This window comes from Ciona robusta, chromosome 3 (genome assembly GCF_009617815.1).
Source record: "Ciona robusta chromosome 3, ASM961781v2".
NCBI lineage: Eukaryota > Metazoa > Chordata > Ascidiacea > Phlebobranchia > Cionidae > Ciona > Ciona robusta.
This window is the reverse complement of record NC_143237.1, coordinates 2,802,317-2,823,333: the sequence shown is the minus strand read 5'-3', so window position 1 is coordinate 2,823,333 and position 21,017 is coordinate 2,802,317. Positions and strand designations below refer to the sequence as shown.

Below are 21,017 nucleotides of genomic sequence, written 5' to 3'. Positions count from 1 at the left end.
CTAAATGTACCAGACTCCTAGACGTGTCATAAGCACCAACAGGAAACAGTAGTTCGACTACTGAGTATACTAACATTGCTCATTTAGCACCTTTTAGGCTACTAGGTGCTAAATATATAATACGTATACGCGTATGCTTTGTTCTGGAGAGACAACTCGATTCCACATGTAAGCCAAAGCAACACATATAGCATGATACGAGTGTGTGATAAAGTTGTCCCATCTTTCCCACATCACTATATGATGTTTATATAAAAATTATGTTTAATATCATAGTATACTGAAGTGATAATATGGTATATAAGAGCGGTCCTTTCAATACAGCCCCATAAAATGATAATAGTTTGATACAGGTGTTGGGGTGCAGTGTACGTAGTTTAGCGGTCGCGCCCGCATCTCAAGTAACGACTCCATAACGCTAAGTCTACAACTCAGTTTATTATATACGCACAGACGAGCGACATCAGGCTAGGAACATGAGGACAGCAAGAGTATAAAAGAGCTCCCGCTCCCCTCCTGACACAGAAAATAGGAGGGCTGAAACATGTGCGCAAACACAAACCACGGAAGAGATAATTGACACCAAAGAATGGCAGGCTGTCATACTATTTCCTTATATATCTTTATGCATTATGTTAATTTTAATAAACTATAACATATATCTGTGCTCGAAACACACTCAATCGCTACACAGGCGTCAATCGTTGTGTGAATTCTTTATCTCACTAACACGTGTACTCCCAAATTCCTATATACAGTACAATCTATATTGTAACCGAATGTATGATTGAAAACGGTGGCCCAACAGTTTGGGCCCCCATATAACACAGCTGCTTTGTTTTACACACCTCGTGCCAGCTTGTAAGTTGGCACAAATGTAACTTTATGGGTCATTTTAATATTTAAATACAACTTCAAGGTATTTAAAGTTTCATGATTAACGTTTTCGTACTTTTATGTAAAGGTTAACAAATTATTAAGTGTTTGTAATAATGTTTATTTATTGTTTTGTTTAATTTATTTGATCAAAAGCTTAAATCCATGAGATAAATGGGTAAAATGTAAACAAAACCATTTAAATAAACAATATTAATGTTCTAATTGAAAGAAAGGTGTGCGTGAGGACACAACCCGTACAATGGGGAGTTTGCTTTAAATTGCTCTAAAGATTAGAGTATAATGGAAAAACAAAACCCCCAAAAAGAAACTCCATCAAAGTTTAAAATAAACTTTTCTTAGGGCACACTTATAAAAAAATTAAAAGAATATTAAAAACACACAGGCGTTTAAAAACACACAAACAATAAAAATATATATTCAACAAAAATATAAATATTTTTTATTCAGTGGTACACAAGCGGGCCATTAATATTCGTATTAATTTCTTGGTCGTATTTTCATCTCTATGAACCTTGCACCCCTGAATTCGTTGTTAAAATGATACCAACCAGCGTTCACTTGTCCGGAGCTACAGGGTGCGTACAAACCGTTCAAATTTGCAAGGGCACAATTATTGTACCACCAACCCCCGCGGTCCGTTTTGACGCATATTCCACCATTGCGGTCAAAAGTTTGAAATATTTGTCCGTTATGGTACGCCAGAGAGTCTCCAACATCGCCACTGTGTCCATTTACTTCTAGTCTATAATTAATAGACGAAGAATAAACACGAAACCTCCTATATTGAGGGAAATAGTGTAAATAGTAAAGTCAACGTTCAAAGATAATACCAAAACATTATTTTTCCTAACTCTTCGATTACGATAACGATAAGAATAAAAATTAAAACAAGATTGTTATGTGTTTGTATAACTTACGAATATTGAGCGTATTTTGTAACGTGGTTGCAGTCAGTAACATCAACTCTCAGATCATAGTTTTCGATGGTGGTCAGTTTATTCAGCGTCACTAAGCCTGTTAAAGTTAATTTATATGTAATGTAAGCTTTAGATGCCGTAAACATAATACGCAACCAAGCCAATGCTCTCCGTCTCTAGTTCCGAACCCAGCGGAGTAATTTGCCCAATTCCTTTCGAAATTCACCGATCCGTCTTTTCTGCGCTGAATAACCTATTAAGAAAAGAAATCCATAAATGTCCTACGCAAACTGTTCAGTGAGGCTAAGCATTATTGTATATCCTATACGTTTCGGAGAAGACGTAGTAAACAAAGATTATTAACAGAATTATTTAAGCGTATTCTTATAAATTTTAAAAAGCCCTAACGGTATCCATCCTATACCCTACAGCATTAAATTGTGTCATATTCCTCATGGAGCCGCAGACCTCCTTTCCATAGCATTCCTGTGTGCCTCCTGTACCTTTACCCCACACTAACCAACTATATTTCGCACCGAGCGCTTTTTTACAACTCTAAATATGAAGGTTAAGCCTGTTTTTAAGTGTTAAAGGAAAACAATATTTTACGAGGATTGGTTTGACTTACTGTCCATCCTCCCCCAGCAGTGTTCATATCACAGTAAACCTCAACGACAGTTGAGTCTTTCAATATAATTTGATATTTTCCGCTTGTTTTTAAACCAGAATCCAGAATAGCCTTGCAGTTCGGCTTGTTGGTTTTTGTAACACCTTCTTTGTCCAGTTCTTAAAAAAACGGAGATTAAATATGTACCTCATTTCGCGTTAGGGGAAAACGACTGATCTAATGACACGGATGTTCCGTTTCTAACACTCGTGCCCGCTGATGAGTTAACACGTATGAAACTTTGCGGGTGATTGTTTTTTTTTTCTGTGTGGCCGACATTTTAGACAACCCATTAGTCACCACAATGGTAGCAGCGACAAGCCATAAAATTATATAAACTCTGGTTAAACTGATGTTCACAGTATAGCACCAGCGTGTCCGTTACAACCTACAAACAATTTAATATAATAAACCATTCAATTCATCAACAATATAGTTTTGATTTTTATTAATTGAAAACAGTTACAGTTTTCGATTGAGTATATATTTTCGTATACTATAAATTAGTAAATAAAACTAAACAGTATGTTTGTCTAAATGTGACTGCTATAACTTCACTTACCATCCATGGAAACCCAATCCACGGTGATTGGAATTTCGTCCCAACCGGACTTCTGATCTGTACGTTCAAGCTGGACCAGTACACTGTACCGCTGTATATCTATTACTGTAACATTAAAGGTGTGTGGTAGTGAAGGATTCGTTGGTCGGGCAGTGGCTTTAACATGAACCGGTGTGGAAGTCAGACAGATTTGATACAAAACATTCACATATCTCTTTGGAGATTTCGAAAACTCATTTTTCTGAAAGCTTCCCCGGTTCACTTGAACAGATTCTGCAAGACAAAGAATTATAAACTTGTGTCCGTGGTTAAGAAATGACACCCATATACATATATATGTATAGTAGAGCGGGGGGAGACGGGACGCATTTAATACATAATAACCAAGTATCCTAATCGTATAATTCCTGAAAAGTTCTTTTTTACTGCCAAATGGGACGAGAAAATATAATGAAAAGGTGTCCTATCTTCTCCCAACCTACTAAAAATATAGCGCCTGTCGTTGCTCTGTCACGCCCGGTAGCAAATTTATTACCAGAACGCATTTGTTGTTGTAGTAGTGTATATAGCTTATACTTACCTAACATCGGTACAACTAATATTAAAAGCAGGGCTAAATAAATCCATTTCATCGTGTAGTGCTTGCTGTATATGCCAACGTTGTAATGTGAACACAACAAACAATTATTGTATACGTTTTATATATTGCTAAATGTTAATAAAAATAATTAAATAATAAAGCATCCGAGTATTACAATATAGTACTGTGGGGTAAGATGGGACACCTTTAGCACATAGTATTCAAAATTCCCGACCCTGTTTTAAACAATTAACAACGGTCTATGGGTGTCGTAGGGATGCGATTTTATAATTCTTAAAATGGGACAAGAAAATAGAAAAAGGTGTCTCATCTTCCCTAACCCTATACTATACCATTTCTTGCCAAACCCTGTTTTTAAATTATTGGCTGGCCTGTATATAACAACGAATTTATCCTACTAACCACAGATTACAGTTTCGAAATTGTTTGGTATTTATGTTGTCTACGTATTCTAACTGTATATGTGCCAGTTTTTCGACTATATTGGTTATGCTAGTTAACTTACCCGCTGTGTACCTTCTATTTAAAGAGACCAAATCCTACTAACATTACTCACGTTAATATGCAACACAACATTGATTCTTTACGTAAGATAAATATTTCCTATGAAGTCTCCGGAAATACGAGAGTCTTCCGGGTTCATAAGCCATATTCTGCTGTGCGCTATAAAAGGCTAAAATGAATGAATGCCCTTATATTAACCTCGCGTGTCCGGAAAATGACAGTCGTTATAACACAAGTGTTTAGAGTTACCAAGCATGTATGTAACTTGATGGGTGATTATTAATTTTGTGGATTTTTATTTTTTTATGTGTGGCTGATAATTTGGACAACGTTAAGTGTCTTGCACAAGGACACATACGCTTACAATGGTAGAAACGATAAGCCTCGACTCTTTATTTCCTCTAGTATAGAGGCAGACGCGCAAGTCAACTGTGCTACAGCGCTGGATTGTAAAATTAAATTAAAAACACAGTGCTGTCAAACTTTTATTGAGATGACTAAAGGAGGCTGTACACAGTATCCGGAATTCGACCGTTTTGTCCGGATTTTGCTGTCGCGTGCGGAACTCGGGAATGAGTTTGCATACGACTTCGCGCGCCGCACACTGTGTACAGCCGGGGAAGGAAATCATCATTTAGATCAATCAATGCAGCGCAAAACGGAAATTGTGTAATGGTGTACGTAATGTGTAAGGATGGGGTATAGGATACAACACTTTCTTTCTCATTTTCGTTTCAATTGGAAGTAAACAAAGAATATTTACAGAATTATATAACCGTATCCCCGCAACTGTAAAGGGGCGTTGTTTATAGTTCCCATTGAATAAATACGATTGCTGGTTGGGCTGCATGACTCGTGTTGAACCGACTTCATATGCAGGCTTCAGCGGCTTACTATGTCTACTGTAGTACTAATTGCTTTTATAACCAAAAACTCAACAGTTCACGATATCTTGCTATATTTTATTCTATTATCTTATACACAAGCACACGATACAGTACCGGGCGAAAGATTACTTGATGGCCGGGCAAGGGCTCTTAAGAACCCGTCATGAACCTAGACTGATCTCGAGGTCCCAGGGCAGATAATGGCGTTAGTTGGGTTGTTCTCGTTATTGCTGAGTAGTTCTCGTGAATTATATATCAGACAGAATCACGTGACAGCAGTGTGACGTCATGCGATAAAATGATAGAAACGATTTGGGCCTGTCGGCGGCTGAACGGGATTCTATTAACTTCGTTCAATGAGGTTTGTTTCCATGAGAATATAGTCTCCCATGAATTAAAGTCGTATCCGCAGTGTTGACATTGATTAACGAAGTATTGTGATTGTGTAATGTGACGACACTTTAAGCGTCAGTTGCAACATGTTAATTGTTCAAAACCCAATCAGGTATTTTATATGTGCTAACAGTATCCTATCTTATCCCACAGTACCACAAGTCTGTATTATACTTCAGAAAGCCAATAACGCAAATATCAACTCTATACACATAAATGGTCAAAATGTTTATAACTTGTACATAGTGCCGATGTCTACCATTTAGTGAGTTTTTTTTATTATAGGACTATTCAATTATACAAGCGAGGGTCGGGTATATAAACCAAAGTTAGTATAGATGTAAACCAGCTTCATTATGGTATGTTATAAACCGGCTACATTGTGACATGTTATAAACCGGCTACATTGTTTAAACACATATGAGTTGCGAGTGCAACAATACCTTTTTGTCAGTTTCCTGTAAGACGTGCTGTTCCGAGGTGTTGTGACTTAGCCTATATGTGTGACTATAACTGTTAATCGTAGGTTTTATTTCGTTGCGATTAAACTGTGTTGTTATTGTAAAACGTAAATGAAGGTGCGTGTATTTTATTTGTAATTTTCCGCTAATTTGGAAACGTCACATGCTCTTACGCAGAACAATAATGTTTAAGCTTTACGCTTTGGTTTATATACTAGAATGCATAAGCCTAAAAAGAAAGATGCAATATTGCTCGCTGTCATTTCTTTAGTTGTTGTCAATATAGTTTACGTGCAGAAATACATCAATGGAAAGTGAGTACAGTTAAGATAAGTTATACATTTTAATGGATTTTTAAACTGTCAGCGACTTGGGTTTTTATCTATATGTTTAAATCGTTGTCATAACTAGCAAAATAGGTACATGAGGTTACATAACACCATTTATAAGGAATGCACTTATACTAAACGTTTTATTGAAATATCCGATCTAGTTTTACTTTGTACGTTTAGCAATGTTGCAGTGTTTAAAATCTGCGGTGAAATTAACACGGTCTTTATACGCATAATCCCAACTTGTGTAGAACTGAAATAACAGAAGAAGTTATATGTTGGTAAACGTTTTTATAGATCGGAAAATAAAACGACACCATTCGTTTCTCATCAAACTACCACACCACCAGTTAACGAGCAACAGAACAAACCAGGTTATAACTTCATTGTGCAGCCGAATCTAACAAGAAACTGTGAAACAAAATGTCCGGATTATCAAGGTAGAAAAATTATCTTTAAAACTAGGTCTATTTATAATCGGTGATTGTTCTTCATCTTTCTCAATAAAACTGCTTTATTTTTACCAGATCAAAACCACTGTCGAATTTTCATTTTTGTAAAATCCTTGTATTTGGGAATCCACAAAAGAAACATGATCCGAAGTACGTGGGCATCTGTAAGATACATTGAAGGTTGTGCTTTCATGACTATATTTGTTATGGGCAACCCTTTAAATGACACGAAGGCGGCAGTAAAGCAAGAAATGTTGGTTCACTCGGATATTTTGCAATATGATGGACCTGACGATTACAGGTGTGTCATCAGCACAGCAATTCTGTTTCTTATGCGTTGACCTAACTGTACTCGTGAATGAATACTTCTGTATAGCATCTTTAGTTTGTTTAGGTTTGCGGCGAGTACGGTCGCGTATTTTGTTGTTTTTACTAAGTCAAACACAATATTTTCCAAACAAAGTACCAACACTTTACAATATTTTAACTTGGCAGAAATATTACGACTAAAACCCTCGCCGGTATGCACTGGGCAACAGCAAATTTAAAATCCGAAGACATCTACATTTCAGCTGATGATGATATTGTGATAGACATCAATAAACTTCAGAGGGCAATTCAACAGTTCAATGAAACCAGAGCGGCTAATTTGTGGCCGGAATTTCCCATTATATGTGGACTCCGCTTAATGAAAGGATTTCTGCCACATAGGTTTACCAAAAGCAAATGGTTCATTTCAATCGATAAGTACAAATGGCCTTCCTACCCAAACTTTTGCTTGGGCGGGATGTACGCTACCAGTATTAGTGTGGTCTCGCAGCTGCTGGAAATAGCTCAATCCACCAGACCTCTGCACTTAGACGATGTGTGGATAACTGGCATACTTCGTTTAAAACTCGGGTTGCCCGACACGATGTTAGTTGCTCCTGACCACAGTTTATCCGTGCATTTGGAAGGGTTTTCTGGAATGAATGCAGAGCAATCATTAACAAAAGTTCGTCAATATTGGACACCAATTTTCAACTCACTTACGAACGAAACTTGCTTTTGCAAATAAAGGTTCAAAGTCGATAACTCAGTGTGGTGTGTGTTGCAGTATGCAATGGCTTGCCTAATGTATGAGCGCATGCAATTTTTCACTAAAAAAAAAATGTTTGAAAAAAACTGTGAGTAAAGTCAAACTTTGAAACAGTTCGATGCTTCATAATGTACCTGCTTATACTGTTAATATGTATAATCGCGATTTAAATCGGTATTTTGTTTTAAAAGTATATTTATATATATATATATTATGGTAAGATATTGGTTAAAAGTTGTAAGGATTGATTTGTTCTGTGTATCTCATAAATTACGAGAACTATTGTTCGAGGAAAAAGGATCCACATGACTAATACGTGCTCAATAAAAAGTATACAACTCCAACCATGTGGTAAACTTACACCTATTACTTTTTCGTCGCCTCGTTCATATAATGATAGATGTTTGACTCCAATACAACTATAAAACGCGACCAGCAACATATCGGAACGTAACCAGCTATCGGGTGTTTATATACATTGGTCGGTTCCGCATTGCCAGAGAGGCAATGTAATGATCGATTAGCGAACCAATACTAATATAATCAAGCAGTTTTTCTTCAGTTGGGTATTGCTATATGATCTTATCTATGTAAATAAACGAGCTACAAGAGAATTTAAGTAAAGTTTACCCCCGCATTATTGTAGTATAGTAGTATACGTTTAATTGGAAATACAGATATTGGTGTGAAAATAGTCATCTTAAAAATTATAAAATATAAGTTTACGCACGTAATTAACAGTTCCTGTAAGTATATCCAAACTGTTTAAAACAATTAGGCCTCATAAGAGAATGAGACTAAATTACATTGGAAAAATAAGATGCACAATTGTGAATTGATAATGTTAAATTAAACAAATGATAATTACCTAGAAACAGGAGAGCTAAGCTCTAATGAATAGGCACGGTTAAACGGTTCCATTTTAACCGCCTGTTTTTAAATTACTAAAATAGCACAAATAGTGTACAGATCGCGACGCAACTCCCCGTGTGTTTTAGTATATTTATTGCAAGTGTTTAGCTGAAAAAATGTTTCAAATATGATTAAGTATATTGAGCTATAACGACGAAAAGAAAAAGAAAAAGAACAACAGTTTGCCGAAAAAATATATGACCACCACATACCCAATATAGTCTGTGCACAACTTTGTAACTATCAATTGCAAAAGCAAGTCTCTTTCGGAAGTGAATTAAAAATCGGTGCCCATTGGCGACGAACTACTTCTAACGATCGCTCTGCATTCATTCCAGAAAACCCTCCCAAGTGCACGGATAAACTTTGGTTAGGAGCAATTAACATCGTGTCGGGCAACCCTAGTTTTAAACGAAGTATGCCAGTTATCCACACATCGTCTAAGTGCAGAGGTCTGGTGGATTGTGCTGTTTCCAGCAGCTGCGAGACCACACTAATACTGGTAGTGTACATCCCGCCCAAGCAAAAGTTTGGGTAGGAAGGCCATTTGTACTTATCGATCGAAATAAACCATTTGCTGTTGGGTGACCTGTGTGGCAGAAATCCTTTAATTATAGTCGTAATATTCCTGCCAAGTAAGGGTTTTAGTCGTAATATTCCTGCCAAGTTAAACCATTGTAAAGTGTTTGTACTTTTTTAGGAAAATAGTGTGTTGACTTAGTAAAAATAACAAAATACGCGACTGTACTCGCCGCAAACCTAAACAAACTGAAGATGCTATACAGAAGTATTCATTCACGAGTACAGTTAGGTCAACGCATAAGAAACAGAATTGCTGTGCTGATGACACACCTGTAATCGTCAGGTCCATCATATTGCAAAATATCCGAGTGAACCAACATTTCTTGCTTTACTGCCGCCTTCGTGTCATTTAAAGGGTTGCCCATAACAAACGTAGTCATGAAAGCACAACCTTCAATGTAGCTTACAGATGCCCACGTATTTCGGATCATGTTTCTTTTGTGGACCCCCGAATAAGAAGATTTTACGAAAATGAAAACCCGACAGTGATTTTTGTCTGGTAAAAGTAAAAGTATGTTGTTATACAAAATAAAACGTATTCGTTTCGTAATCCAGTTGCTGTTTATGTTTACTTATGACAAGGACTTCTGGCCTAGCTGAGCTCGCACACAAGCCAAATGCTTGTATGTTTATAAGGTTTAAATCAGCGCACGAGTGTACTAGTTTCGCGAATCATTTCGGGCCCACATAACGTAACGGCTCGCTTCTTGTCTTCTGTATGGATGTTTTGTAATTATCACTCGCTACAACTACAATGCAGTGCTTATTAATCACACTATTCTGCAATGAAAATATCATTTTTGTTTCGCAAGCTGTGAACCAAAGTTTTTTTTAAAAAAACAAGGTTTGTGACGTTTTTAAGAAGTTGGTAGGTATAACCCCTACTCAATATGACAAGGACATAATACGTTACACTGGTTGGGTTATCTTTCCCATAAAGTGTGTTGTGTCTGCTGTGCAGTTGTGATTTTACAGAACTACCACCCCTTCTGTTTATAAATAAAAGTAACAACTATGATTTAGAGATAGTTTTCTTACTTTGATAGTCTGGACATTTCTTTTCACATTTTCTTGTTGGATTCGGCTGCACAATAAAGTTATAACCTGGTTTGTTCTGTTGCTCGTTAACTGGTGGTGTGGTAGTTTGATGAGAAACGAATGGTGTCGTTTTATTTATCGACCTATAAGAACATTTAGCAACATATAACTTATTTCGTTATATGGTAGGATAGGGGACGATGGGACACCTTTGCATTCTAATAAACGAAGAACATTTAAGGAATTATAAAACCGTATCCCCATGACTTTCTTATAGACCGTTGTTAATTGTTTAAAACACGACCAGGGTAATTTGATTTTATATACTAAAGGTGTCCCATCTTTTCCACCCTATTATATTAAATTTACACTTATTGGGAATATGATACCCGTAAGACCACATAGATTCTACCGCAGATTTGAAACTTTGCTATACTGCTATAAAAAAAAATAAAAAAAAACCCATTCGGTTCTTCTGCTTAGTAAAACAACTTAAATATGTATAAAGCCCAACCCAATAACAACGGTTTATATTAATCACGCGATATGTATAATTATTGATAATGTAGCACAACTATATACTCACTTATTTTTACCAATGTATTTCTGCAAGTAAATTATGTGGACCACAACTAAACAAATAACGATGAGCAATATTGCATTGGTGTTTCTAGGCCCGACCATTGTAGCATACAAACCTAGCGTCACCTCAAACATTGGTGTTCTGCTTAATTTGTGAGGCAATTAGCAGAACTGTACTAACAATAATCGACTAAGTATGAACAATCAACGTCTATTTTGTTCGAAACGAAATAAAATCTGTAATTAACAGTTATGTGGCATAATACCTTAGCGCACAGCGATTTCATACAGTATAAGTAACTGATACTCGCAACAATAGATGTTCTAGAACAGCAAATCCGGCGCTTATACATCACTGACTTGTTCTACACTTTATTAGTATTCACATGATTCTAATACGAAACAGGCACCGGCATTTATATAAACGTTGAGTGCACGCGGTAAAAGATATAGTAGGGTGGGAGAAGATGGGACACTTTTAGCACACAATATCCAAATATCATGATTGTGTTTTAAATTACTACCAACGGTTTATTGGATTCGTGAAGATACGGTTTATAATTCTCTTCATTTACTACTAAATGACACGAGAAAACGGTATGAACTGGTGTCTTACCTCTCCCCACTCTACTTTACATTGAAATTGTAACCTTAAATAACTTGCATAGTGCCCATTTTTACTGTTATTAGTCTATACTATAAACTAACAATGGTTTAATTCTGTCACACAATTTCTGCTTTGCGCTACGATGATTTAACCTATTGATGATTCTCAATCATTAAATAATATTAATACAAATTTGACCGCACTTTGTTGTGAAATCTATTTTAACATATGCAAGCACCGTTTCCGGCCTTAAAATTAAAAAGTAAAGTACGTTGAGATAAGATTGACCATGTTTCTGTTTGGTAGTAAACAAAGAATATTTACAGAATAATATAATGGTATTAAAAGTAAGCTGGTGTGTGAAACAGAACATCCGCGGTATAACCACTGTCATTTTCCATCCATGCGTATACAAAGCAATCAAGTTACAGTCATTCATTATAAAAATATCAGTAGGAATTCGTGGCGCGCGACTTAAGGTGGCTGTACACAGTATCCGGCATGCGAACTCGCCTGCAAAGTCGTATGCAAACCCATTACCGAGTTCAGCATGCGGCAGCAAAATCCGGACAAAACGGACAAAATTCCACTTTCCGTAACTTCGGGGTGGAAAAGGGATAGGGCTGACATTTTCTGCTCATCATGCATAAGCTCTTTTTACTTTGGCTTCTCTTCAGTGCATGATGGTGTTGAACAATTGGTAAAACTTCCAACCAATTTCGTGAACCGCATGACGATATCAAACTACGTTTATGACCGACCTTTTAAAACAATATGTAATGTAACATGCCAACCCATTCAAGAATATCTCTCTTGTTCAAAATATTTTCTGTAATTTAGTCTTTATCAATGCGTTAAACGAATACGTTTTGGATTCGTTGATTGTGCGCATGGATTGTACCATAAACTTTAGGTTTTTTTCTAAAGATACCAGATGCCGAAGTACGTTTGATTGTTACTCTGGCTTCTCTTCAACGCATGATTCTTTCGCCTTTTACTAAAGAACTCCGTGGAGGGGAGCATTTCAATGAGTCTTTGACTGTTTTTCCACACCTGACTTTGGTCAGGACTATTTACTGTTAACTAATTGTATACATTTGGTATCGCACAATGGGTAGAACTTACAACCAACTTTATAACCGCGTGACGGTATCATATTATCATCGTTTATGACCGACATTTTTAATGAATATATAATGTAACATGCCTACTCAGTCAAGAACAGCTCTCTTGTTTAAAATATTTTCTGTAATTTAGTCTTTATCAATGCGTTAAACGAATACGTTTTGGATTCGTTGATTGTGCCATGGCCTACTCAATACACGGCCTAGGAATACACCGAAACTGCTCAGAAAATAAGAGGCCTATTGACGCGAATAATGCCCATTATAATACATTGTTACGTCACGGTTTTATAAATGGATTTCCTTCATTTTGAATGCAGTTTGCAGTTGTTGGTAGGTTCAATACCAGTTCTAGGTTGTTTTAACTTACAGTTTATCACAGAACGTGTCGCAGGGATACTTTCTTGTTTAGTTAAAATCATACCAGACATATAAAGCAGCGCAAAAGGTTTATTAGTATATAAATATCAGTTTATTAAGCATAAAGAGGGACGAGCAATCAGATTCAGTTTACCAACACAGAAAACCTACGTTTTGATTATATTTAATTTAGTAGACAGGCATTTGGCAAGTTTTATAATGCAGCACACCTTTATAATTTTATTTAGATTAAATTCTAAGCCACCAGAATTATTAAGCAAGCTATTTAAGCATGGTCAATAGGTGTTCCGTAGTTGGATAAAAATATTTGGATAAGGGTACCACTACCATCTTTGCATGTTTAGATCATGAAGAAGTGGCAAGAAGATCTTCAATCAGTAACATCATCAATATATTCTTTAACAACAAACAGACATGTGTAAATAATTGTGTCAGGAAGGAACACTAGTGAAATTTAAACAGCGACAAAGGTCTAAAGTTAGACACAACACTTAAGTACGAAGGGAGGCTATCGTGAGTTTGTTTGTATACAGTCTCAATTTATGATGTGCTGTATGACCCATTTTTGGACCTCGAGGCAGAGCCTCTGTCCTGCTTTAACAAAAAAACCTCGAGTACAAAATGGGTTATGAGCAGCTGGACAGATCACGGCATAAGCACCTTTAGACAAAAGGCTAATGCTTGTGTTTATCCAATATCCTATATTGTTTTTAAGGACCGGTTTTAAAAGTCCACAACGAACATATCAATTAACTTACTTGTTGTTACTGCGGTGTTCTTTTGCTAGATATATATAGGCTTTCTTAAAAAACTTCTGTTTTAAGCGAAATACTATTTTCACTCAGCGACTGAGCCAAACTAAACTGTCGGTAAAACTTACTTGTATGCCGCACGTGGTTAAAAGTAACTCCTATCTGTTCAGTCATGCTTAAACATTTATGAAAAATATAAGATGTTGATAAAATAACCCGAAAAATAAGGTAATTTAACCGGGAATGGTAAATAAACTGTTATTTGATGCAAAAACTACAGCCAGACAGCAAAATCCATTCATAAAACCATGACGTAACAATGTATTATAATGGGCATTATTCGCGTCAATAGGCCTCTTATTTTCTGAGCAGTTTCGGTGTATTCCTAGGCCGTGTATTGAGTAGGCCATGATTGTGCGCATGGATTGTACCATAAACTTTAGGTTTTTTCTAAAGATACCAGATGCCGAATTACGTTTGGCTGTTACTCTGGCTTCTCTTCAGCTTATGATTCTTTCGCCTTTTACTAAAGAATTCCGTGGAGGGGAGCATTTCAATGAGTCTTTGACTATTTTTCCACCTCTGACTTTGGTCAGGATAATTTACTGTTAACTAATTGTATACATTTGGTATCGCACAATGGGTAAAACTTCCAACCAACTACATAACCGTGTGACGATATCAAACTATCCTCGTTGATGACCGACCTTTCAAAAGAATATATAATGTAACATGCCAACTCATTCAAGAAAAGCTCTCTTGTTCAAACATTTCTTGTAATTTAGTCTTTATCAACGCCTTCAACGAATACGTATTGGATTCGTTTATTGTGCACTTGGATTGTACCATAAACTTTAGTTTTTTTCTAAAGATACCAGATGCCGAATTACGTTTAAATGTCACTCTGGCTTCTCTTTAGCGCATGATTCTTTCGCCTTTTACTAAAAAATTCCGTGGAGGGGAGCATTTCAATGAGTCTTTGACTATTTTTCCACGCCTGAATTTGGTCAGGATTATTTACTGTTAACTAATTGTATACATTTGGTATCGCACAATGGGTAAAACTTACAACCAACTTCATAACCGCGTGACGGTATCATATTATCATCGTTTATGACCGACATTTTGAATGAATATATAATGTAACATGCCTACTCAGTCAAGAATAGCTCTCTTGCTCAAACATTTTTTGTAATTTAGTCTTGATCAATGCCTTCATCGAATACGTGTTGGATACGTTGATTGTGCGTTTGGATTGTACCATAAACTTTAGTTTTTTTCTAAAGATACCAGATGCCGAATTACGTTTGAATGTTACTCTGGCTTCTCTTCAGCGCATGTTTCTTTCGCCTTTTACTAAAGAATTCCGTAGAGGGGAGCATTTCAATGAGTCTTTGAATATTTTTCCACACCTGAATTTGGTCAGGATTATTACTGTAAACAAATTGTATACATTTGGTGTTGCACGTTTGTTAAATCCTCTTTTAGCCAATTTTGTGAACCGCATGACAATATCAAACTATTATCGTTTATGACCGACCTTTTAAAAGAATATGTAATGTAACATGCAAACTCATTCAAGAATATCTCTCTTGTTCAAAAAAAATTCTGTAATTTAGTCTTTATCAATGCGGTAAACGAATACGTTTTGGATTCGTTGATTGTATGCTTGGATTGTACCATAAACTTTAGTTTTTTTCTAAAGATACCAGATGCCGAATTACGTTTGATTGTTACTCTGGCTTCTCTTTAGCGCATGATTCTTTCGCCTTTTACTAAAGAATTCCGTGGAGGGGAGCATTTCAATGAGTCTTTGACTATTTTTCCACGCCTGACTTTGGTCAGGATTATTTACTGTTAACTAATTGTATACATTTGGTATCGCACAGTGGGTAAAACTTCCAAACAACCTTGTAACCGCGTGACGATATCAAACTTTTCTCGTTGATGACCGACCTTTTAAAAGAATATATAATGTAACATGCCAGCTCATTCAAGAAAAGCACACTTGTTCAAACATTTCTTGTAATTTAGTTTTTATCAATGCCTTTAACGAATACGTATTGGATTCGTTGATTGTGCGCTTTGATCGTACCATGAACTTTAGTTTTTTTTTAAAGATACCAGATGCCGAATTACGTTTGATTGTTACTCTGGCTTCTCTTCAGCGCATGATTCTTTCGCCTTTTACTAAAGAATTCCGTGGAGGGGAGCATTTCAATGAGTCTTTGAATATTTTTCCACACCTGACTTTGGTCAGGATTATTTACTGTTAACAAATTGTATACATTTGGTATCGCACAATGGGTAGAACTTAAAACCAACTTCATAACCGCGTGACGGTATCAAATTATCATCGTTTATGACCGACATTTTGAATGAATATATAATGTAACATGCCTACTCAGTCAAGAATAGCTCTCTTGTTCAAACATTTTTTGTAATTTAGTCTTGATCAATGCCTTCATCGAATACGTGTTGGATACGTTGATTGTGCGTTTGGATTGTACCATAAACTTTAGTTTTTTTCTAAAGATACCAGATGCCGAATTACGTTTGAATGTTACTCTGGCTTCTCTTCAGCGCATGATTCTTTCGCCTTTTACTAAAGATTTTCGTGGAGGGGAACATTTCAATGAGTCTTTGACTATTTTTCCACGCCTGAATTTGGTCAGGTTTATTTACTGTTAACTAATTGTATACATTTGGTATCGCACAATGGGTAAAACTTCCAAACAACCTTATAACCGCGTGACGATATCAAACTTTCCTCGTTGATGACCGACCTTTTAAAAGAATATATAATGTAACATACCATCTCATTCAAGAAAAGCACTCTTGTTAAAACATTTCTTGTAATTTAGTCTTTATCAATGCCTTTAACGAATACGTATTAGATTCGTTGATTGTGCGCTTTGATTGTACCATGAACTTTATTTTTTTTTCTAAAGATACCAGATGCCGAATTACGTTTGAATGTTACTCTGGCTTCTCTTCAGCGCATGATTCTTTCGCCTTTTACTAAAGAATTCCGTGGAGGGAGCATTTCAATGAGTCTTTGAATATTTTTCCACACCTGACTTTGGTCAGGATTATTACTGTAAACAAATTGTATACATTTGGTGTTGCACGTTTGTTAAAACCTCTTTTAGCCAATTTTGTGAACCGCATGACGATATCAAACTATCATCACATTTTGAATGAATATATAATGTAACATGCCTACTCAGTCAAGAATAGCTCTCTTGTTCAAACATTTTTTTGTAATTTAGTCTTGATCAATGCCTTCATCGAATACGTGTTGGATACGTTGATTGTGCGTTTGGATTGTACCATAAACTTTAGTTTTTTTCTAAAGATACCAGATGCCGAATTACGTTTGAATGTTACTCTGGCTTCTATTCAGCGCATGATTCTTTCGCCTTTTACTAAAGAATTCCGTGGACGGAGCATTTCAATGAGTCTTTGAATATTTTTCCACACCTGACTTTGGTCAGGATCATTGCTGTAAACAAATTGTATACACTTGGTGTTGCACGTTTGTTAAATCCTCTTTTAGCCAATTTGGTGAACCGCATCATGACGATATCAAACTATCATCGTTTATGACCGACCTTTTAAAAGAATATGTAATGTAACATGCCAACTCATTCAAGAATATCTCTCTTGTTCAAAATATTTTCTGTAATTTAGTCTTTATCAATGCGTTAAACGAATACGTTTTGGACGTTTGTTAAATCCTCTTTTAGCCAATTTGGTGAACCGCATCATGACGATATCAAACTATCATCGTTTATGACCGACCTTTTAAAAGAATATGTAATTAACATGCCAACTCATTCAAGAATATCTCTCTTGTTCAAAATATTTTCTGTAATTTAGTCTTTATCAATGCGTTAAACGAATACGTTTTGGATTCGTTGATTGTATGCTTGGATTGTACCATAAACTTTAGTTTTTTTCTAAAGATACCATGCCGAATTACGTTTGATTGTTACTCTGGCTTCTCTTCAGCGCATGATTCTTTCGCCTTTTACTAAAGAATTCCGTGGAGGGGAGCATTTCAATGAGTCTTTGACTATTTTTCCACGCCTGACTTTGGTCAGGTTTATTTACTGTTAACTAATTGTATACATTTGGTATCGCACAGTGGGTAAAACTTCCAAACAACCTTGTAACCGCGTGACGATATCAAACTTTTCTCGTTGATGACCGACCTTTTAAAAGAATATATAATGTAACATGCCAGCTCATTCAAGAAAAGCACACTTGTTCAAACATTTCTTGTAATTTAGTTTTTATCAATGCCTTAACGAATACGTATTGGATTCGTTGATTGTGCGCTTTGATCGTACCATGAACTTTAGTTTTTTTTTAAAGATACCAGATGCCGAATTACGTTTGATTGTTACTCTGGCTTCTCTTCAGCGCATGATTCTTTCGCCTTTTACTAAAGAATTCAGTGGAGGAGAGCATTTCAATGATTCTTTGAATATTTTTCCACACCTGACTTTGGTCAGGATTATTTACTGTTAACAAATTGTATACATTTGGTATCGCACAATGGGTAGAACTTAAACCAACTTCATAACCGCGTGACGGTATCAAATTATCATCGTTTATGACCGACATTTTGAATGAATATATAATGTAACATGCCTACTCAGTCAAGAATAGCTCTCTTGTTCAAACATTTTTTGTAATTTAGTCTTGATCAATGCCTTCATCGAATACGTGTTGGATACGTTGATTGTGCGTTTGGATTGTACCATAAACTTTAGTTTTTTTCTAAAGATACCAGATGCCGAATTAACGTTTGATTGTTACTCTGGCTTCTCTTCAGCGCATGATTCTTTCGCCTTTTACTAAAGAATTCCGTGGAGGGGAGCATTTCAATGAGTCTTTGACTATTTTTCCACGCCTGACTTTGGTCAGGATTATTTACTGTTAACTAATTGTATACATTTGGTATCGCACAATGGGTAAAACTTCCAAACAACCTTGTAACCGCGTGACGATATCAAACTTTTCTCGTTGATGACCGACCTTTTAAAAGAATATATAATGTAACATGCCAGCTCATTCAAGAAAAGCACACTTGTTCAAACATTTCTTGTAATTTAGTTTTTATCAATGCCTTTAACGAATACGTATTGGATTCGTTGATTGTGCGCTTTGATTGTACCATGAACTTTAGTTTTTTTCTAAAGATACCAGATCCGAATTACGTTTGAATGTTACTCTGGCTTCTCTTCAGCGCATGATTCTTTCGCCTTTTACTAAAGAATTCCGTGGAGGGGAGCATTTCAATGAGTCTTTGAATATTTTTCCACACCTGACTTTGGTCAGGATTATTACTGTTAACAAATTGTATACATTTGGTGTCGCACGTTTGTTAAATCTTTTTAGCCAATTTTGTGAACCGCATGACGATATCAAACATCATCACATTTTGAATGAATATATAATGTAACATGCCTACTCAGTCAAGAATAGCTCTCTTGTTCAAACATTTTTGTAATTTAGTCTTGATCAATGCCTTCATCGAATACGTGTTGGATACGTTGATTGTGCGTTTGGATTGTACCATAAACTTTAGTTTTTTTCTAAAGATACCAGATGCCGAATTACGTTTGAATGTTACTCTGGCTTCTATTCACCGCATGATTCTTTCGCCTTTTACTAAAGAATTCCGTGGACGGGAGCATTTCAATGAGTCTTTGAATATTTTTCCACACCTGACTTTGGTCAGGATCATTGCTGTAAACAAATTGTATACACTTTGGTGTTGCACGTTTGTTAAATCCTCTTTTAGCCAATTTTGTGAACCGCATGACGATATCAAACTATCATCGTTTATGACCGACCTTTTAAAAGAATATGTAATGTAACATGCCAACTCATTCAAGAATATCTCTCTTGTTCAAAATATTTCTGTAATTTAGTCTTTATCAATGCGTTAAACGAATACGTTTTGGATTCGTTGATTGTATGCTTGGATTGTACCATAAACTTTAGTTTTTTTCTAAAGATACCATATGCCGAATTACGTTTGATTGTTACTCTGGCTTCTCTTCAGCGCATGATTCTTTCGCCTTTTACTAAAGAATTCCGTGGAGGGGAGCATTTCAATGAGTCTTTGACTATTTTTCCACGCCTGACTTTGGTCAGGATTATTTACTGTTAACTAATTGTATACATTTGGTATCGCACAGTGGGTAAAACTTCCAAACAACCTTGTAACCGCGTGACGATATCAAACTTTTCTCGTTGATGACCGACCTTTTAAAAGAATATATAATGTAACATGCCAACTCATTCAAGAAAAGCACACTTGTTCAAACATTTCTTGTAATTTAGTTTTTATCAATGCCTTTAACGAATACGTATTGGATTCGTTGATTGTGCGCTTTGATCGTACCATGAACTTTAGTTTTTTTTTAAAGATACCAGATGCCGAATTACGTTTGATTGTTACTCTGGCTTCTCTTCAGCGCATGATTCTTTCGCCTTTTACTAAAGAATTCAGTGGAGGGGAGCATTTCAATGAGTCTCTGAATATTTTTCCACACCTGACTTTGGTCAGGATTATTTACTGTTAACAAATTGTATACATTTGGTATCGCACAATGGGTAGAACTTAAAAACCAACTTCATAACCGCGTGACGGTATCAAATTATCATCGTTTATGACCGACATTTTGAATGAATATATAATGTAACATGCCTACTCAGTCAAGAATAGCTCTCTTGTTCAAACATTTTTTGTAATTTAGTCTTGATCAATGCCTTCATCGAATACGTGTTGGATACGTTGATTGTGCGTTTGGATTGTACCATAAACTTTAGTTTTTTTCTAAAGATACCAGATGCCGAATTACGTTTGAATGTTACTCTGGCTTCTCTTCAGCGCATGATTCTTTCGCCTTTTACTAAAGATTTCCGTGGAGGGGAACATTTCAATGAGTCTTTGACTATTTTTCCACGCCTGAATTTGGTCAGGTTTATTTACTGTTAACTAATTGTATACATTTGGTATCGCACAATGGGTAAAACTTCCAAACAACCTTATAACCGCGTGACGATATCAAACTTTCCTCGTTGATGACCGACCTTTTAAAAGTATATAATAACATACCATCTCATTCAAGAAATTTTGTTAAAACATTTCTTGTAATTTAGTCTTTATCAATGCCTTTAACGAATACGTATTATTCGTTGATTGTGCGCTTTGATTGTACCATGAACTTTAGTTTTTTTTTAAAGATACCAGATGCCGAATTAC

General features: G+C 36.0%; 5 protein-coding genes and 17 non-coding genes across 22 annotated transcripts in view; 18 read left to right on the top strand and 4 right to left on the bottom strand.

Moving 5' to 3' along the window:
* Positions 1-21,017, bottom strand: part of LOC149737708 (lactadherin-like) — a 129,535-nt gene that overhangs the window by 82,558 nt on the left and 25,960 nt on the right. The window lies entirely within an intron of this gene.
* LOC149737709 (glutathione S-transferase theta-1-like) overlaps positions 1-21,017 on the bottom strand; it is a 100,603-nt gene that overhangs the window by 53,626 nt on the left and 25,960 nt on the right. The gene's annotated exons all lie outside the window — the stretch shown is intronic.
* Positions 238-4,840, bottom strand: LOC149737792 (microfibril-associated glycoprotein 4-like). The gene is made up of 6 exons (XM_089874610.1): positions 3,627-4,840; positions 3,047-3,319; positions 2,446-2,603; positions 1,974-2,070; positions 1,818-1,914; positions 238-1,678 (listed from the first exon to the last, which is right to left on the bottom strand). The coding sequence occupies exons 1-6, from the start codon at positions 3,676-3,678 to the stop codon at positions 1,378-1,380; spliced, it is 978 nt and encodes a 325-aa protein (XP_089730736.1). The 5' UTR covers positions 3,679-4,840; the 3' UTR covers positions 238-1,377.
* LOC149737791 (beta-1,3-galactosyltransferase 5-like) lies at positions 5,847-8,098 on the top strand. The gene is made up of 4 exons (XM_089874607.1): positions 5,847-6,206; positions 6,522-6,664; positions 6,752-6,977; positions 7,172-8,098. Exons 1-4 carry the CDS (start codon positions 6,112-6,114, stop codon positions 7,731-7,733), a joined length of 1,026 nt encoding a protein of 341 aa, XP_089730733.1. The 5' UTR covers positions 5,847-6,111; the 3' UTR covers positions 7,734-8,098.
* On the bottom strand, positions 8,737-10,970 carry LOC149737790 (beta-1,3-galactosyltransferase 5-like). The gene is made up of 4 exons (XM_089873675.1): positions 10,873-10,970; positions 10,287-10,429; positions 9,480-9,744; positions 8,737-9,357 (listed from the first exon to the last, which is right to left on the bottom strand). The coding sequence occupies exons 1-4, from the start codon at positions 10,968-10,970 to the stop codon at positions 8,910-8,912; spliced, it is 954 nt and encodes a 317-aa protein (XP_089729801.1). The 3' UTR covers positions 8,737-8,909.
* On the top strand, positions 12,431-12,544 carry LOC149737789 (U5 spliceosomal RNA). Its single transcript, XR_016384778.1, has one exon. It is a non-coding gene; the product is annotated as a U5 spliceosomal RNA (small nuclear RNA).
* On the top strand, positions 14,217-14,331 carry LOC149737788 (U5 spliceosomal RNA). Its single transcript, XR_016384754.1, has one exon. It is a non-coding gene; the product is annotated as a U5 spliceosomal RNA (small nuclear RNA).
* LOC149737787 (U5 spliceosomal RNA) lies at positions 14,632-14,746 on the top strand. Its single transcript, XR_016384779.1, has one exon. It is a non-coding gene; the product is annotated as a U5 spliceosomal RNA (small nuclear RNA).
* On the top strand, positions 15,047-15,161 carry LOC149737786 (U5 spliceosomal RNA). The gene has a single exon (XR_016384782.1). It is a non-coding gene; the product is annotated as a U5 spliceosomal RNA (small nuclear RNA).
* On the top strand, positions 15,466-15,580 carry LOC149737785 (U5 spliceosomal RNA). Its single transcript, XR_016384740.1, has one exon. It is a non-coding gene; the product is annotated as a U5 spliceosomal RNA (small nuclear RNA).
* LOC149737784 (U5 spliceosomal RNA) lies at positions 15,881-15,995 on the top strand. Its single transcript, XR_016384731.1, has one exon. It is a non-coding gene; the product is annotated as a U5 spliceosomal RNA (small nuclear RNA).
* Positions 16,296-16,410, top strand: LOC149737783 (U5 spliceosomal RNA). Its single transcript, XR_016384781.1, has one exon. It is a non-coding gene; the product is annotated as a U5 spliceosomal RNA (small nuclear RNA).
* On the top strand, positions 16,712-16,825 carry LOC149737782 (U5 spliceosomal RNA). The gene has a single exon (XR_016384777.1). It is a non-coding gene; the product is annotated as a U5 spliceosomal RNA (small nuclear RNA).
* LOC149737781 (U5 spliceosomal RNA) lies at positions 17,119-17,232 on the top strand. Its single transcript, XR_016384783.1, has one exon. It is a non-coding gene; the product is annotated as a U5 spliceosomal RNA (small nuclear RNA).
* LOC149737780 (U5 spliceosomal RNA) lies at positions 17,727-17,841 on the top strand. The gene has a single exon (XR_016384786.1). It is a non-coding gene; the product is annotated as a U5 spliceosomal RNA (small nuclear RNA).
* Positions 18,141-18,255, top strand: LOC149737779 (U5 spliceosomal RNA). Its single transcript, XR_016384792.1, has one exon. It is a non-coding gene; the product is annotated as a U5 spliceosomal RNA (small nuclear RNA).
* Positions 18,556-18,670, top strand: LOC149737778 (U5 spliceosomal RNA). Its single transcript, XR_016384827.1, has one exon. It is a non-coding gene; the product is annotated as a U5 spliceosomal RNA (small nuclear RNA).
* On the top strand, positions 18,970-19,084 carry LOC149737777 (U5 spliceosomal RNA). The gene has a single exon (XR_016384729.1). It is a non-coding gene; the product is annotated as a U5 spliceosomal RNA (small nuclear RNA).
* LOC149737776 (U5 spliceosomal RNA) lies at positions 19,373-19,487 on the top strand. The gene has a single exon (XR_016384749.1). It is a non-coding gene; the product is annotated as a U5 spliceosomal RNA (small nuclear RNA).
* On the top strand, positions 19,792-19,906 carry LOC149737775 (U5 spliceosomal RNA). Its single transcript, XR_016384825.1, has one exon. It is a non-coding gene; the product is annotated as a U5 spliceosomal RNA (small nuclear RNA).
* On the top strand, positions 20,207-20,321 carry LOC149737774 (U5 spliceosomal RNA). Its single transcript, XR_016384767.1, has one exon. It is a non-coding gene; the product is annotated as a U5 spliceosomal RNA (small nuclear RNA).
* LOC149737773 (U5 spliceosomal RNA) lies at positions 20,623-20,737 on the top strand. The gene has a single exon (XR_016384762.1). It is a non-coding gene; the product is annotated as a U5 spliceosomal RNA (small nuclear RNA).